At 37.6% G+C, this 19367-nt stretch overlaps 1 protein-coding gene across 1 annotated transcript; it reads left to right on the plus strand.

Moving 5' to 3' along the window:
- Positions 1 to 17227: 17227 nt before the first annotated feature.
- LOC127095445 (uncharacterized) lies at positions 17228 to 18922 on the plus strand. The gene has a single exon (XM_051034131.1). It carries the CDS (start codon positions 17228 to 17230, stop codon positions 18920 to 18922), a length of 1695 nt encoding a protein of 564 aa, XP_050890088.1.
- The last annotated feature ends 445 nt before the right edge of the window (positions 18923 to 19367 follow it).

Consider the following 19367-nt stretch of genomic DNA (forward strand, 5'->3'; position numbering starts at 1 on the left):
GCCACGGGTCTGAACAGGTCGAGTCATGAGTCGACTCAACTCTGGAAAAACCTGTTTGAGTTGACTCATCCCCTGTTTGAGTCGACTCATTGGCTGTTTCATTTGAACCATGTTGCCACGGGTATGAACAGGTCGAGTCATGAGTCGACTCAGCCTTTTTGAGTCGACTCAACTATGTGAACAGGTCGATTGATCGCTGTTGGCACTCAATTTTCTGCTATGCATTTTTGCAAAATTATTCTGTTATGTCTGTTACTTTTTCCATGCATCATATAAATATTTTAGAGTCTCTTCTTCAACATTTAACAAGAAAAGTGAAAGATATACACCAAAGTGCTCATCATCATTCTTCATTGCATTTCTCAATAATCACACATAATAATCTTTGTTGAGCATTATGCATTGTTGTTGTGATAAAGTTCAAATAAGATTGGATTATCTTAGTTTGGGTTGAGACTTTGTGTGGGTTTTTCTTGAATAAAACCATTGGGGTTTTGTCCTCCAAGAATTGGGGGTTTTTGCACTAACCTTTGCTTCGCAGATTCAGCCGAGTGAAAAGTTTGAAGAACGGAAGGTTCAGTCAAACAAGTAGCGGTAACCGGAGGATTATGAAGAAAGCTTAGGGTTCAAGCAACTTCCGTTCGAAATCAGACGAGTTGAAGTTTTGGAGAATGTGGCCTTCTTGCAATAAGGTAGCGGTAACCAGAGGTTTGTTCGAAGCGCTTGAAGGACTTGGTTCAACTCGAATCAAGGGGAGAGAATAGAATAGGATATGCAACAACTCTAGGGGTTGATTGGTGGTGATCATTTGTTCTATTGTATTGACTTTGCAACATGTTAAATTTCAAGATTTTCCATCGCACAGCTTTAAATTTGAAACCTGGCTGCGAAACTCTGGCGTAGATAAAGTAGTTTCGGATATAGGAGATTACTACCCATATTTGATAAGAGAATTCTATTCCTCCATTAAGTTTGGCACAGATGAATTTGGAGACTTGGCTTTTATTGAAAAGGTGAAGAATGTGGAAATTTCTATGGATCTTACTCAACTAGGACAGTGTCTTGAAATCCCTTCGGAAGGAGAGGTTTTCCGTCACGGTACCGAACCTGACAATGCTGCTTGGAATAACTACAATAGTCTGGAATACTTTGTTTCCATCTCTAGAGGTACTCAAGCCAACCTCATGATCCGGCAACGCACATAATCTTCAAGAGTTGTGAAGTATGCTAACATGCTTTCTGTGAGCGATAGGATGCTCCACTACGTCCTTGCATATGTGTTGGTACCAAAGCACTCTAATCATTCTCAAGTCAGTGAACTTGAATTGCAGTTGATTAGAGCCATGAAGTTGAATTTGAAGATTAACCGGGCATATATTATTTACCAACACATGATGCATCAACTTTCCTTGAGTGGTGGACTTCCCTATGGTCGTTTTGTCTCAAGAATTCTTGAATTTTCTGGTGTTCCGCTTCAAAGGGAACCAAAGACCTCCATGTCTGTCAGGAATGGTGAAATCAACGAGGTGACTATAACGAAGAATACCGGGATTTGTATCGGACCTAATGGAGTGTATCGATACAATGATTTGGTCACCCCTTCTGCTTCTCCAACAATTCCAGAAGGTGAAATTTCAAATACAATGCTATATAATAAAATGTGTTCTATTGAGACAACAATGCACCAAAATCATCGGGTTACTCAACGTGGCGTCAAGTCCCTTAAAAAACGTTTCCTCTCCTTAAACCGCCAACCTAACCCTAGTGAAGAAGGTGCTGAGGAAAGTGCTGATGAAGATGAAGAGGATGAAGGAGATGATATGTCTGAAAGTGATTAAACTTGGTCATGCTGTTTTGTTGTTTCACTAGCTTATGTTCGTCTTTATGTTCGTATCATTCTAGTTTTATGTTCATACCTTGTTACAAATATTGGTTTATATTATGGTTGAATTTTCTTGTGTGGTATATGATGCTTAGTCAATTCTGTTTGCACTCTTTTTATTTATCTCTTTTTCACCCTTTTTGTTAATGACAAAGGGGGAGAAGAAAATAAATTTTTACTATGATATTTCCTTGCTGGTTGTGTCTCTCTAACAAATATGCAGAATTCAAAGACTCCTTACTTCATCAATTAAGGGGGAGCATCGCTTAAGGGGGAGCTGTTGATAGAGAAACACCACGGGATCAAACCTTCATGATTTTGGGTTGTCATCATAAAAAAGGGAGAGATTGTGAAGACATGACTTCTCAGATATTTTGATGACGACAAACCTTGCTACATAGCTAAAGTCAGATTAACAAAAAGATTGATCAAGGTTCAAGCTCGTATATGAAGTTTCCAACATATGATCAAGTCTTGATGAGTCACATGAAGAATCGTCTTTCACATGGATTAGGTAACACTTGAACTCTAGATAGTTATACAAGTGTTCATAACATATTGCATTCATATCATAATCATTGAAAATAGTTTTATGCATCAAACAAACCACCACACTTCACTCTTTAAGTTATTTTTAAAAACCGTGTAAGAGTAACTGATTATCAGCTTTAGAGTAACCGATTACTCTGTGTGATTTTCAAACATTTTTGTAACATTGGAACCATGTAACCGGTTATCCAATTTAAGGTAACCGGTTACCTCAAGCAAATTTCAAATTATTTTTTAACGTTGAATGCATGTAACTGGTTACCCATTTTAAGGTAACCGATTACCACTGATCCAGAATGAAAAATATTTGCATCTCTTCATGAAAACTCTTATGTTTTCTTCATCATGAAACATGGTGACCTTTGGATTATTGCATTCATCTGAGGAGGTGTTTTAAACATTATATAAACTTTATTTTTTAGATTTCAAAATTACCTCCTTGCAAAATTTTAAATCATTTACACACATTCTCTCAATCTTTCTAAGTGTTCATCCAAATTTCCTTAAGAGTGAAACTTTGCATAAACCTTAATTTTCAGCATCATAGTTTCATTCCATTTCAAGAACACTTGTATAATTATTGTGAGATTTGAGTGTTACAAAGGAGAAGATCAATTATTTAATTTATATACTTCAATTTTCATCTATCTCATCTTATACAAACTATTTAGAATTATATTCGTTGATTACAACTTATTCTTAGGATTGTTAAGGATAGATTTGTAAGGTGTTATCCTTGTTATCCGGTGTGTGGATACAAGAGGTCCATTTGTGAGAAATTGAGTCTCGATTGGACTTTAAACATTGTAAATCCAAGAGGATTGTTCTTGGTTTTTTAGAATAGATAGAAAGACCTTAAGGTGTCTTGTCTAGGAATCTAACATTATAGTGAAATTCTCTTTCATGTTGAAAGGGGAGTGAAGTACTCTCAATCTGTGAGGGGAACCACTATGCATCGCTGTGTCCTTTACTTTCCGCACTTTACCGCTTTTCATCACTTAAGCATTTCAGAAAGTAAAAGTCATAAACCGTCAAAAATCCGGAAAATACTCTAAGTGCCTCATTCACCCCCTCTAAGGCACTCCTTAAACTTACAATTGGCATCAGAGCAGGTTATAGGTAACCTATTCCTAAAAGATCCACATGGCTTCCGCAAGCAAGAATCTGGTTTTTAAAGACGGTGGAAGTAGTAACAAACCACCACTATTATCTAGAGAATATTTTGATTTTTGGAAGATCCGTATGAAGGCACATCTAGAAGCCCAAGGAGAAGGCATATGGCAAGCCGTTGAAAATGGTCCACATAATCGTACGAGTGTGATCAATGGCGTTGGTACTGCAAAGATAAAGAGTTCGTACGATGAAGATGATAAGAAAAAAATCTTAAATGAAAAGAAAGCAATAAACATTCTTCAAAGTGCTTTAAGCATGGATGAGTTCTTCCGCATATCTCAATGCAAGTCGGCAAAATAAATATGGGACACCTTAGTGGAGGCACGTGAAGGCACCGCCGAAGTAAAGAGATCAAGGTTGAATACATTAAGTCAAGAATATGAGATGTTTAGAATGCTGCCCGAAGAATCCATTGTGGCGCTACAAAAGAGATTTGTTCACTTGACAAACCACTTGATTGCTCTCGGAAAAACATTTACAAATGACGATATCAATCTTAAAGTACTAAGATCATTGCCTCGAGAATGGAACCGAAAATAAAAGTCTCTCAACAATGACGTCCGCATCTCTCTTTGGCAAACTTCAAGAACATGAGTTAGAACTTGGTAGGCTTGAGAAACATGAAAGCCAAGAAAAGAAATCTAAAGGGATTGCCTTGAAGGCAGACTCAAAAGAAGATAAAGATGATGACGCATTGGAGGAAGATGAGAATTTCATGCTCCTTGTTAAAAGGCTCGGTAAGTTCTTTAACAAAAATGATAAATCCTTTAACGCTAAAAAGAATAGACATTTCAGGAAGAAGGAGGCCACCACATCTACGCAAGATGTAACATGCTACGAATGTGGAAAGCAAGGCCACATAAAGTCGGAATATCCTAAAATTTCAAAGAAAGGAGGATTCAAGAGCAAGAAGGACTTCAAGAATAAAAAGGCATATCTTGCATGGGAGGACAATGAAATTATCTCTTCATCCGGATCGGATAGCGAGGAATGTGCAAACTTGGCGCTAATGGCTTCACATCATTCCGATGATGAAGAAGAGGTTAGTAATAATTTTTCTCTTTTTGATGATGATGCACAAGATACAATTAATGAATTGTTAAATGAATGAAAAATTCTTTATAAAACTATATCATCTCAAAAGAAACAAATTTCTTCCTTAGAAGAAAAGATTGAAAGTTTTGAAAATGAGAAACAAAAGATGATTAGTGAAAAGAAGAATTTTGTGTGTCTAGAGTGTGAATCTCTCTCGTTCCAAATTGTCCAACTTAAAAGAGTCCTTGAAAGGTACGAAAAAGGGAAAATTGGTTTGGAAGGGGTTCTTAGCCAACAAAGGTACTCAAATGACAAAAGTGGACTTGGTTACTCCAAATTTTCTAAACCAAGTACAAGTAAAACTATCTTTATAAGGCCTAAGGATCAACCTCCAAAAGAAAGAGTCAACACACCAAAGATTGTGCATCAACATCCTGACAAGAAAAAGTTTACAAAGAAAAAGACTTCTGTTCCTAGATATAAAAGCAATTTTGAACCAACCTGTTTTTATTATGGTATTATTGGCCATATACCTAATGCTTGCTACATTAGAAATTTTAGTGTAGCAAAAGGGCATTATGTATGGGTTGAAAAAGGTACTAATTATAAAGGACCCAAAGCAATTTGGACACCTAACAAAACTTAACTTTGTTTTGTAGGTTTGCTTGAAGGCCACAACAAATCTTTGGTATTTTAATAGTGGGTGCTCCAAGCATATGACCGGTAATGTGCACAAATTTTTAGATCTAAAGCTTAAGGCCAAGGGTTATGTTACTTATGGAGATAACAACAAAGGAAGAATTTTTGGCATAGGCAAAGTAGGTGCACCAAATTTCATATCCATCGAAGATGTGCTATATGTCGAAGGACTAAAGCACAACCTCTTAAGCATCAGCCAACTGTGTGACAAAGGATTCAAAATAAGGTTCACAAAAGATGAATTCTTAATTGAAGACGAAGTCACATAAGAGGTAATGCTTATAGGTAAGCGAATTAATAATATATTCATGATTTCCCTTGACGATGTTTCTTTGAAGGTTAAGTGTCTTGTGGCAAATAACAACGACTCATGGTTATGGCATAAGAGATTTGCTCACATTCACATGGAGCACTTGAATAAGTTAGTAAAACATGACCTTGTCATTGGATTGCCAAAGATAGGCTTTGCGATGCATGTCAAAAGGGGAAGCAAACCAAGTCAACTATCTGGACTTATACTAACCTCCAACAGATGATCATGGGAAACAAATGCCAACAACATGGACTTACAATTGAATCCTCACATACAACAAACAAGCACAAGCAATAAGCAAAGAGGACATAAGTGGCCAATGAAATGGTCTTACACTCAATCCCTTCCAAATCATAGGAACAATGGCCAATTAATGGACTTACAGTTGCTTCCTCAATGGGCAAACCAAAAATGTGTCACAAAGATATGAAATGATGATCATGCAATAATGAGCAATTAATGATGATAAATGCACAAAGGCAACATAAAGGCAAACAAACACAGATGAACCAAGCAATCAATGATTCAATTAGCACCCACTATACACAAGCAATTAGGCTCAAGCAAGGGTTAGACTTTAAAGTCAACTGGAATGGGGTAAGTGGGCTCTTAACCTTAAGATTGAGAGTTAAGGTGAAGCCAGATGAAATGGAGATGAGGGGTGTGCCTCATAGCTCTTATCCCTGGTCAGGGAGAGCATTGAATGATAGAAAGTGTGGGAGTTCAGAAAGTTGGAACTCTCTCCACAAGTTAATGACTCTATAGATCTTGGGTTAATATCCACAATGCATCAACATGTAATGTGAGCAAGGGGATGACACACTGAATAGTAGGAGATGGATTACACATCTCTTTTATCTACCAATTGCCTTATCAAAGGAATTTTCCTGCTTAGCACAAAGATAAACATACAAGAACATGGCCTCTTAAGGAGGGCTTCAGACAGGTGCCTAGCCACATAATAGGCTAGGTCTTCCAGACTACATGAAGAAGAGAAATTATACCTAATTGGTTAAGCAACCAAGCAAAAGCAAGTTCAAAATAAACTTAAGCAACTAAGGTACCTGAAAACAATCCAACTCAATCAGTATACAAGTCAAAAAGTTAAACAGACAATTAAGAATCAACAGTCAACAGACATAGTCAACAAACAAAGCAACAATGTGCAAAGCACAAGCTCAACTCAAATGAGCTAAAGGCCACCTACAAAACAAGTTAAGGTTAGCCAATAACAATCAAATAAACCAACTCAATCAAGTGAATCAATCCAATTGTGACCATATGCTTCCTTAACCTGAAAAACCAAGCTCAAACATGAGAAGCAAACCTCTAGGACAAGTCCTAGGGTCAAAGAGGGAGAAATAATTCAAAACAGAACATGAAAATTGACTTGAATGAACCTTAATCAATTAAGAATAAAATCCAGAAGGTCTCATGTCAATAGCATCAACCAATTTCATGTTACAACTCAAATAAGGCAAAGCATGCCAGTTGGAATCACATTGGAGCAACAGAATGAACACAAGCATATTAATTCCAAAATGGCTCAATAAATCTCAAGAAAAATCAAGGCTAAACAGAACTCATCAAAGGATCAACACACCAAAAGTCATGGCATTTGGACAAGTATAAGCATGTCAATGAAATTCATCAAGTCAAGGTAGGCATAAACAAGCTCAAACAAGACCACAAATGGTGCATCAACTTAAGGCAATCCTAAAACAGAAATGACATAAGATAAATGGCTCAAACCAAAGCCAAGACACACTTCAACATGTTGAGAATCAATGTACAAAATTTCAAGTTCATATGATAAAGCATAAGCATTTCCCAAATCATCTAAGTTCAACACTCAACAAAAGTCCAAACATGACAAGCCAGAAGAAAAAATCTCAAACAAATTGGAAATAAATCCAAAAATTCCACAAAAATTCATGATCAAACCTAACATCCAGAAGTAACATCATGCAAAAATTCAGATCAATTAGCATTTATTTGGCATGGTAAAAAAAATCAGCAAGTTGGACAAGAAATGGTGTTACACACATTGTCACACCTCCATTAACCACATCATAACTCATCATCCAGAAAAGCTAAAAATGCAAACTATATACCAAAATGACCATTAGGATGTCTAATTTACACATGTAAATTTTCAGCTTCATTGGATCAACCATCATCATTTCACAAAGGAAAAGGCAAGCAAGGTGCAAGGTATGACATGCAAACATAAACCCTAGGCCAAAAACATTTTCAACCGTGCACAAATTCTGTAAAAATATCCATAAAAATAGTAGACATCATGATGATCATTGTGCAAAAAATTTCATGTGAATTGGATGAGTAATCATGGAGTTATGATTTTTTTGATGAAGAGGAAAATAAAAAAAAAACATGAAACAAGTAGCATGAACATGTATGGCATAAGTGGAGAAAATGCAAAAGCAAAAAATGAAAATGTCTTGGTCCGGAATCGAACCAAGTATGCATTTGAATTGTGCGTGCCACTGAATGAAACGCTCTGTTTCATTAATCAGATGTGGCAAGGCACTTCAATCTGAACCAATCACAAGGCCATGTGTATGCTGATGTGGACCAACGCATGAATGAAAACAGAAAAACGCATGCAGGCAAGGCTCATGAAGATCAAAACGATTCTGGAAATAAAAACCCTAGAACATTCATACAGTTCATCGTGTTCATCATCATCAAGATCCAATCATCACAGAAATTCACAAGCAGCATACCATTGGACTCGTATTCAAACATACATCATCAATCCAGCATTAATTTCATCTAAATCAACTCACAACAAAAGATTTAAGCACATGAAGTTTCAACAACCAAACTTTAAACTATGATAACTAACTCATTACTGCATGACAATTCACGATCTAAAGCTCAGTATACTCTATGTTTAAAGATCTACAAGATGCATCTAACAATTTCAAGAATCATGAGCATCGAAAATTGACCTCAATGAAGATGCAAAAGTTGATTTGCTTGATTCAAGGCCTCAAATGCAAAAACAGATGCTCTTCCAAGCTTAGATGAAGGAATGGATGCAAAAGAATAGCTCAACGCTGCTTGATTTTTCCAGAAATCTTAACTGCCATGGATGATGCAATGTTCAACAGTTCATGATTCCTGCAGAATTCTTCAAGATCCAGCTTCAATAATCTTCAACAATGCTTGTAGATGATGCACAAACCAAGAAACAAGCAAAAGAGATGAAGAATTCGATGAAAAAGTTGAGAGAATTTTGAGAGCAAAACTTTCAGATCTGGATTTGTGAAGTTGTTCCCCTGATTTTCTGTTAGGATTATGAATATATACCCTCTGTTAATCAAGCTTGCTAATCATGTTTAGCCACAATGCAAGTGATTAGTGAAGTTGGCATGTTTATGCAAAATGGCAAAACCACCCTTATGCATGCATGGCAATGGAATAGTGACCGAGTTTCACTTGGAGCAAGCTTAAAAATCTGTTTGGAGGCAAGTGTAATTGGTTGGAATTGAAAATAATGCACATTTTTCAAATTGATACTTTCCCTCCAAAATTCAAATTAAATTCAAGTGAAAAATGCAATATTTTTGTGATGAGAATTGATGAAATGTGATGCATGATTATGATAGTAGGGATCAAGATGGAAATGTCACAAAAAGAACCACTTGAATTGGACATTTGGTGCAAAAGTTATGCTAGCTTGAAGTTCAAAATTTCTTGGCAATAATTGATCCATAATTCTTTAACCACACATGAGAAATTCATGTTCTTGGACTTTTTGGAAAGGTGAGAGCAAGATCTTAAACTTTCATGTTGGAAAAAATTTCATTTGAAGCTTGCTTGATGATGTAAACTTGAGGAGAAGACCTTTCCATTTTTGGCAATTCCAAATTACAGGTCACTTACTATTTTTGGAAACTTTCCATCTGACCTCAAATTCTTCATTGTTGATGTTTGACATGTTAAATGAGACTTGTATGAACATGAATGAGGCCTCTAAAACCATCTCCCACCTTCAAATCCATGATTGAATGCACATTTGACTGATGTTGACTTTTCTAGGGTTTCAGTTGACCTAGCTATGCTTTGATGAAATCCAAGCCTCTACCACTTGAGATTTTGATTCAAAATGATGTCATAACTCATATGAACTCTTGAGAATGATCAATGGTGCCTAAATTCTCAAGAATAGCCACCATTCATTGCTCAAGGCTTGCCTTTGACTGGCTTGACCTAGTGTTGCTTCATCTGCAAGTAACAAGGTTAGATGACATATTTTTGTACTTTTGGTTAGTAAACAAATGAAAAGCCATGATATACAAATGCAAAACATGCTTGGTGATCAAGAACCACTCTCAAAAGATGGCCCACCCACAGGGAAAGCCAGCAAAAGTGCACAATGATCCTTGAGGTAATGAATGATATGATATGATGCCATGAGGGATCTTAGGGACAAAATTGGGGTCTTACACAATGTCAACACCAATGGGCTCTGGAACTTATGTTGATCAAGACGAATCGGGTGTGTCAATTGATATCACGAAGTATCGAGGTATGATTGGGTCTTTATTATATTTGACGGCAAGCTGTCCTGACATAATGTTTAGCGTGTGTTTATGTGCTCGCTTCCAAGCAAATCCTAAGGAGTCACATCTCACGGAGGTCAAGAGAATCATGAAGTACCTCAAGGGAACAACCAATGTTGGATTATGGTATCCTAAAGGTAGTGTTTGTAAGTTAATTGGTTATTCTGACGCGGATTATGCAGGTTGTAAAACAGATAGAAAAAGTACTAGTGGAACGTGTCACATCCTTGGTAATGCTCTAGTCTCATGGTCCTGTAAGAAACAAGCGTGTGTTGCTCTTAGTACGGATGAAGCAGAATACATAGCAGCAGGCAGTTGCTGTGCACAGAATCTTTGGCTAAAGCAACAATTAAGTGACTATGGAATCGATCTTGGATGCATACCACTCTGATGCGACAACACAAGTGCGATTAATATCACAAAGAATCCGATCATGCACTCAAGGACCAAACACATAGACATTTGACACCATTTTCTTCATGATCATGTGCTTAAAGGCGATGTCGAAGTTACCTTTTTCGATACTTGTCATACCCCGATTTTGTCCAAGGTTATTTTGGAACTCTTGTTGTTTGTTTACAACCATAAAGCATGATGCACACACTCAAAGGCTTGATAATTTCACCAAAAAGAGGAGAGTAGTCCTTCTTGATCATCATCTTAATAACAAGGTTTTATTATACGCCAAGACATAATTCTCATGTCTCTTTATATTGTGGATTTTGATCATATTTCACTAAGGAGTCCATAGTGCCCCAAAGGGTGACACACGGTTTGGTTATGATGGTATTTTCGTTTGTTTATTGGTAAGTTTGTTGATAATCCATTAGCAGGGATGCGCATCATCAAAGTCCATGTTTTATTCATCTTGAAAAGCACATGAAAGACCTATCTATCACTTAGTGGCATTTTAAACCCCATGCATTTTGAAAGAAGGATTGGCGCACGTACTGTTTAAAAGTCCTTTGTCAAATTCTAAGAATGGTGCATAACAAAAAAAAGAAACAATGGTATTTGATGTATATCCCTCACAAGCCACATTCGGCCAATGCCATAAGGAACTAGCAGTAGATGACTTAGGACATGTGTGTGTTGGTTTACATTAGGCACTGGTGTTTAAACGCTACCCACTAAAAGAAGAAAAATGTAGTCCTTTCTTATTTGAAATTCATGACAAGAATAGTTACAATCCATTGTTTCGATAATACGAGACAATTTTCTTTCGGTTGAAAATTATTGAAATCCACTATTAAGGGGGCATAAACTACAAATTACATTGACAGAGCCATGGCCCAAGACATAAACATTACAAACCGACAAAGTCATGATTAAAACAACTTGGTCAATCGACCACGAGAGTCTCATGCTGTCTCTTGGTTCGGGATATTCCAAGGAATCACCTAAGGTCGAAACAAGATTGTATTAGTTGATGCAGAATAGAATGGCACTCGTTCTTGAGAAATTCCAAAAGATGCATTTCTAGGCACGGACTGGAGCTCGGTTTCCTGGTATTAAAACAGAAAACATTTAGCATATCTAGGAAAGTTCTGGCTACGAGAAGTTGTACAGCACACTGCAGTTTGGATACTCAAACAAGACAGTATTTTAAGTCATTACCGGATACCGCATCAGGATGAGTTTCCACGCTTACCAGCATAAGAATTGCCGCTCCATTGAAACAGAAGTCAAAACTTGGACCTCATGTATCAATGTGTCGTGAACCTGCACTCACTGTCAAATGGTCACAAAATTACCAAGTATATCATGGGAAAGCAGCCACGACGAGATCCGTTAAAAAAGCAGCAAAAAGCCATTAAGTTGGAATCAAACGCGTCATCACAGCTCAAAAGACCTTACACCAAGTATCATCACAACAGTAGAGTACAAACTGCAGAAACACTCATTATGCAAGGTTTAAAACAGATACCGACGTGTTACAGCATCATGATGCATGAAGAAAAGACCTTGGTCCACAACTAGTTATGTCGCCATAAGCCAGTTTGTCTCAATAATCATGGACCTGCAACACCAAAAAAACCAAAACTGATAAACAAGTCACAGTACATAGGTCCATGAAATCTCTATGGAAATTTTCTCATGATGTATACGTCAATTGCAATACATCCACTAACTGAATTAACCATTCCTGCATTAACCATTCCAAACTACAGTTCAATACAGGGCTACAAGGCAAAGTATATGTGATTCATTGTTCAAAGAAAATGGCAAGCATTTGGCACGACAGTTCCAGCCAAGAAAGAATCCGTCTGCCACCTTGAGCATAGACTCATCATTTCCAAAACAGTTGTCGAGTAAGTTACAAATGTCGCTGAACGATGCTCTTGACCTGGATTTAGATTGGCTTGGTGGTGACCTACATGATCATGAGAAGGAGTTTCTTTTACATCAAATATGAAGGAAGAGTCCGCCAAAATGCACAATGCCATTTGAAAGGTATGCCTTACCAAGTTGTGACTGAAGATGAGTGAAACCTGGAGTTTTTTTTCAAAAGCCTAAATGTCCAAAGATAGCAGCCGAATGATCAAAGCAAAATGATTTCAAACCTTGAACATTAAGCTAGTCCTGGTTGTGACAATTAGAAGAGAACATCCCAACAAAGAGGTTAAAGCAAGAACGAACGGAAGATTGAGTAAACAGTATGCCGTGATATGTGTCACCTCTAAAGGACATCATTAAAATTACCTGAACCAATGCGTCCTGTAAGACGGTTTTAACCTTGCAACTGCCATAACTCTGTTAAAGCAAATATGGGCATGGTCTCCAAGAACAGATACGTATGTTGAAGTCATGATTTGTGCTGCACATAATATATGAAAGCAGGATATAATCAGTTAAAGGAAATTTGCAGCAGCATATTGAAGAGAAAACTGCTTATTACAACCAATAGACAGGGTTAATGCAAGAAAGCTCGAGTCAGTTGTAAACCATGATGGACGAACCTTAAGTCAAATTGGAGCATTGCTACTGTGCGCATATCCATAACCAAATAGCAGTAGACAAACACCAGTAAAAAAACCTGTTACAAAAGGCAATACGTGGGTAAAATAGAACAACTACTGCAGTGAAAAGTGAAAAGAGGTGGTTACCGTGGATTCACTACAGACAAAACCTTATCCGGTCATTTGAGGGACCACATCAATTTGGAGGACCACCAACTCTGAGAAAAATCCTGCTACCTAACGGAATGATTCTCCCAAAAATTTGCCAGCTCATGAAAGAGGAATGAGAAACCTCGTACATCCAAAGCTCTATATAAGGACCCTCCATCGTTAGGGTAGAAGGACCGAATTTCTACACCGTTACTCTGGAAAAATCACTCCAAAACCCTTATTAAAAAGCTCCGTTTTGAACTTGTTGAGATTTTCACACCGAAGCTCAACAAGCTCGAGCTAGACCCCTGTCAAAACCGAAATAAACCCAAATCGTAAAGAAGAACGGAAGAGGAGAGGAAGCGTAGAAGAGGAGGATCCAAAGTTCAGAAGGAAGAAAAGGAGAAGAAATCAAAATACCTCGAGGTCGGTTACATCGCCGGTACGCTCGTCGAAAAATCCATTTTCCGGTGGGCTTTATATTACTTTCCCTCTTTGTTGATCTGCATATTTCTGTTTGTATGGATGACGCGTATATCTTTTTGTTTATCATACCATTGTAAATTGTTTACTTGATTTAGGGTTAGACTTAGAACAAATCTTGGATTTGGGGGTTTTTCTTTGTTCCGTTGAGAGTTCAAAAATGGTTTTCTTGGTTTAACGTTCATGTGAGACCAAATGGGGAGGACGAAGCGTGATGTTGTTTTCCTTTGATTTGTGCGTTTTATTTTGATTTATCTGCGGAGTTATTCGTTTTTATTATTAATGTGAGCAGCTAGTTATTAATGGACACTAAGGTGTTGGTAAGTCCCAAGGCGACACGCGTGTATTCTCGGGGAAGACCAAATGGTCACACGTCATTAAGATCGGTGTCCCTTTGCCTTCCATTTGCTTTCTCCTGCTCCTGGACAGATTGCTTAAGTGGGTTTAAGACTTACTTCTTTTCTTTTTATTTTACTGGCTGGTTGTTTTTTTTGGTGTGGGAAAGTCATGGGCCTTAGGGTCCATTTCGAGTCCCTCATAATTTAGAATTCTGTCGGGCCTCTATAGTTTGGTATTTTGGGGTTTCACCCCCTCCTTATTCCCCATACATCTTGATTTATCTTATTTGGTTTAGGTATTATTTTTTATAAAAAAAATACTTTAATTAAATATTAAAATAACTATGATTAATTAATAATAGTAGAAATATTTATTAGCTTGATTTTGATTACTATTTTCAATTCACATTTTTATTTTGTTAGAACATTACGATTGATTAAATAGAAGATTAATTATTAATGCCAACAAATATTTTTTCTAAAGTGAATCCAATTTTGGTCCAAGGCCAAGTATTCCCGCTTAAGGCCCGGTGATGCTAGCGAATTCGAATCCAAATCCTTTCTTTATTAGTATACTCTTCAAAACTTATTTAAATTAATTTTGAATGAAAAGGAGAATAGTAAGCCTCCGTTTCGCTATCTCTCGACTATTCGGATAATTGGCGTACGCCATATTGCTCGGATTTTCGTCATTCATTTCAAACCCTAAAACTTTATAAAATTAAAATCACTTCCCAAATTTAATTATTCTAAAAGTTTTTTTTAATAATTAATCTTTAAATGAAAAGGAGATTAATAAGCTTCCGCTTTATTACCTCTCGATTATTCGAATAATTGGCGTACGCCATATTGCTCGAATTTTTGTCATTTAAAAACCCTAAAAAGTTACATAAAATTAAAACCACTTCCTCAAGTTAATTAAATCCCAAAAGTTTCATTTTAAATTAATTTTGAATGAAAAGGAGATTAGTGAGCATCCGCTTCATTATCTCTCGATTATTCGAATAATTGGCGTACGCCATATTGCTCGGATCTTCGTCATTCAATTTAAACCCTAAAAATTCCATAAGATTAAAATCATTCCTCCAGATTATTTATTAATTCTAAAAGCCTTATTTTTAATAATTAATCTTTGAATGAAAAGGAGAATAGTGAGCATCCGCTTCATTATCTCTCGATTATTCGAATAATTGGCGTACGCCACATTGCTCGAATTTTCGTCATCAAATTTAAAACACAATCGAATAAATCCAAACTATTTTCGCAAATCACATACGAACATCTAAACATATCTTTCACAATTTAAACCTCGGATGATAAAAGATGGGAGGCGTACGCATCACAATCTCTCGATTATTTGAATAATTGGCGTATGCCATATTGCACAAATTATCGACTTCCGATTAATATATTCTAATAAACTTGGATAAAGGAATAGGTGGCGTACGCCTCATTATTCCTTGAATAAGCAAGTAGGAGGCGTACGCCTCACTACTGTGCATACTCAACATCCACAAACAAACCTTCAAATAGTCGAACGAAAAAAGAGTAGAAGGCGTACGCCTTATTACTCCTCGAAGGAATTGGTCAATTGGTGTACACCACATTGCTCAATCTTTTGTCGTTCTTTAAAAATACCTTAACAAATCAAACTAATGTCTCGCCCCCGTGCGACCTATAACTTAAAAATTCTTTTCAAAAGAACACTGTTAATCCTTTCTAATGCGCATAACAAACCAATGCTTAAGCCTCCGCCGAGAGTAGACAAGCCAGCGTTTAGCCTTTAGAACGCAATCTACACAGTCGTTCATTAAAAGACACCAACAAAAAACCGTAGTTTCCCGAACTACGAATGCTCTGATTTCCTTATTATACCATAAGGATACGTAGGCAGGAGATTGCTGTATCTTCGCGAGCACACTAATAAAAAAACCTCCCTTTTCTCCTTTTGAGGTCTTCATCCATCTCTTTTCAATATTTTAAATTACTAAAAGAAAACAAACAACATTAACTAACATTCAAATAGCAAATTGGACTAAAAGGTTCCCGTTGAGTACAACGGACGTGAGGGGTGCTAATACCTTCCCCTTGCGTAATCGACTCCCGAACCTGAATATGGTTGCGACGACCATTATTCTATTTTTTCAAAGGTTTTATCGATATTTTCCTATCCCTTCATTGGGATAAATAAAGTTCGGTGGCGACTCTGTTCGAACATTAAATATTTCCGCGACCATCGCGAGGAATCGTATTTTTCGAGATGCGACAGATGGCGACTCTGTTGGGGAGAATTGCTTCTAGCAAGAGAGAGTCAAGCCTAATTTAGTCAATTTGCTATGAATGTTAAATTATTGTTTTTCTTCATTATTTGCTTTTGTGTCTCTTGATGTATTATTTATGCTATGTAATTTATTCTGCTATTATGTTGGGTGATCTATAGGGCTTGATACATGTTGTGAGATAAGCTCCGTACCCGAGCTTTGAGAAGAACTTAGAACCCGGAGTTAAGTAGTATTGAACCGGGGGGTGTACACCTCATTGGGAAAATACGAGAACTCCACCTAGAGTAGATCTGTTCAGAGTTTCCGTCATAATATGGCTAGCCCATCATTGCGAGGAAACGTTGAACACGGTCCATGACTCTGGGAACCTCATCTTAAACTGAAGTCCGTCTTCATGATTGGCGATCGTGTAGTATTGAACCGAAGGGTGTACACCCTGTTCGAATAATACGAGGATCCCACTTAGAATAGACCGATTCAGAACTTCCATTTCAATGTGGCTAGCCCATTATTGCGATGGAAGACTGAACTTGGTCCATGACTCTAAAGTTCTTATCATGAAAATGGATAACCTTAGGAGCAATCCTTGATGTGTGGGGTAAAAGACATAGATCCGCTGTTAAGTTGAACCTTGTGATATATGTGAAACCTGGATCCTTATCATTGCATAAACATCATGTTGCATTCATTATGAGCATATCAAAATCATTTACACACTTTTTATTTTCAGGGAATTTCAAAATTTTCAGTTAATTAAGCATTCAAGAACAAATGGAGTCAGAAAAGAAAAAAACATTCCAAATCAAAGCTAAGGTACCATGTGTGAAGAAGTTCATTGCATTCAGAGATGGGTTGACTAACATCCGTCGAGACGCATTCACACTCAAATATGGGAAGATTCTACAGTTGTTGTCTGTACCAGTACAAAAGGATGCTATTACCACACTAGCCCAGTTTTATGATCCACCACTCAGAAGTTTCCTCTTTAAAGATTTCCAGTTGACCCCGACTTTGGAAGAATTTGGAAGAATATTGGACTCTCCTAAGCAGAAGAAGGGACCATACAAGGGGTTAGGTCAAATCCCTGAACCCAAAGAGTTGGCAGAAGTATTAAGCATCCCAGTCAAAGATCTAACCCCTAACATCAAAATTTGGGGGAAGGTACAAGGAATTCCACAAGAGTACCTAGAGAAAACTGCTCAAAGCTTTGCTGAAGCCCAGAAGTGGGAAGCCCATGATACTATTATGGCTTTACTTATTTTTGGATTAGTGTTATTTCCTAACATGGAGAAGTTAATTGATGTAGCAGCTATTAGCGTGTTTTGGGCCGTCAAGGTTAAGAATGAAGATCCAGTACCCGCACTCCTAGCAGATGTTTATCACACCTTGCACCTACGCTTTGAGAAGAGGGGAGGACTGATGTTATGTTGCATACCACTCCTTTACCAATGGCTTGTCTCTCATGTGTTCAAAGAGGTTGATACAATTGAAAGTATGGATGGATATGAGTGGTCTCAAAAGCTGGTAGGACTCACTGAAAATACCATTATTTGGTATCCTTATGGCTTGAATGTGGGAGACACAATTACTAGTTGTGGAGAATTCCCGAATGTACCGCTAATAGGGTCAAAAGGGTGCATTAACTACAATCCTGCTTTAGCAGTAAGGCAGTTGGGTTATCCTATCACATACAAACCAGATGACCAGTTGTTAGAAGGTTTTGTGTTCCATGATATGGAGGATTCCGCTATGCTGAGAAGGGTCATCCGAGCCTGGGAGAAAATTCGCTTCAGAGGACAAGACAAAGGAAAGGGTGTCATAGGGGATAGAGAACCCTATCATCAATGGGTCACCAGAAGAAGTCAAGAGGTCAAACTGCCATTCATCCTCGATCCTCCAACTCAACCTCCATCACCAGAACCCATCCCTGTCTCCATGGAAGAAGTGGAAGCATTAAGAGCTACTATAGCAAGACTTGGACGAGAAAATGAAGAGCTACAGGCCAGCTTCCAACAAGTTTCAAATGAAAGAAATGAGATAAAGTGGGAACTAGAGAGCAAGAAGGCCCAGCTTGAAGCAACTGAGGAAAAGGTCGACAAAGAAGAACATAAGAGAAAGAAAGTGAAAATAGGCATGGAGCAAGCTGACCACTGCCTAGAAACCATTAAAGAGCAGTTGAGACAAGTTGAGAAAGAATGCCTAAAGAATAAGCGGTGGTGGCTACGAGCCACAAAAGAGAAAAAAGAGGTTAGAGAGATATTGGAGGCTAAGATACAAGATCTCACTATCTCCCTCCATAATGCAGAGACCCAAGCCGAGCACGAGCGCCGACTTAAGGAAAGAGCCCTGGAAGCTTCTCGAGTCACACCTACGACTTGGGCCGAGAAATGTCAAGAAGCAAAAGATGCTAGAGGAGTTGCTCAACATTGGAAAGATTGGACCAGCACGGCACACATCCTGCTGTAATCCATTTTGTTATGATGTGTGAGGGGATGGTGAAGAGGTTCAAGTCTGAATTAGAAGAACTCATAACTCGAAAGACTTCTGTGTGATTCTTCTGTTTTTCTTATATTCAGTTAGTATTTGAGCTGTATCGATTTGGGCGGTTATGCCTTTGTACTCCGTACTTTAAATACTTGAATGGAAGAGGATGATCCTCATTTTTATTTCCTGACTTTATGTTTTCTCTAAATGCTTAATATAACTACAATCGTGATGAAAATTCCCTGAAAATAAAATATGCATAACATTTGCATCCTCATGCATCACGCTTCATAACAAAAAAACTTACCCAACCTTTTGCCATCTACCAGTAAACGCTGACTAATCAACACCGGTACGAGACGCGAAGCCATTACAAGATGACGTTAGAGCAAGTGGAGGCTAACCAAGCTACCATGAGGTCAGACAT

Source organism: Lathyrus oleraceus, chromosome 6 (assembly GCF_024323335.1).
Source record: "Lathyrus oleraceus cultivar Zhongwan6 chromosome 6, CAAS_Psat_ZW6_1.0, whole genome shotgun sequence".
Taxonomy (NCBI): Eukaryota; Viridiplantae; Streptophyta; class Magnoliopsida; order Fabales; family Fabaceae; genus Lathyrus; species Lathyrus oleraceus.

What these genes read in the sequence shown, in the direction of transcription:
- LOC127095445 (XM_051034131.1), top strand. Translation starts at nt 17,228, where the DNA reads ATGGAGTCAGAAAAGAAAAAAACATTCCAAATCAAAGCTAAGGTACCA.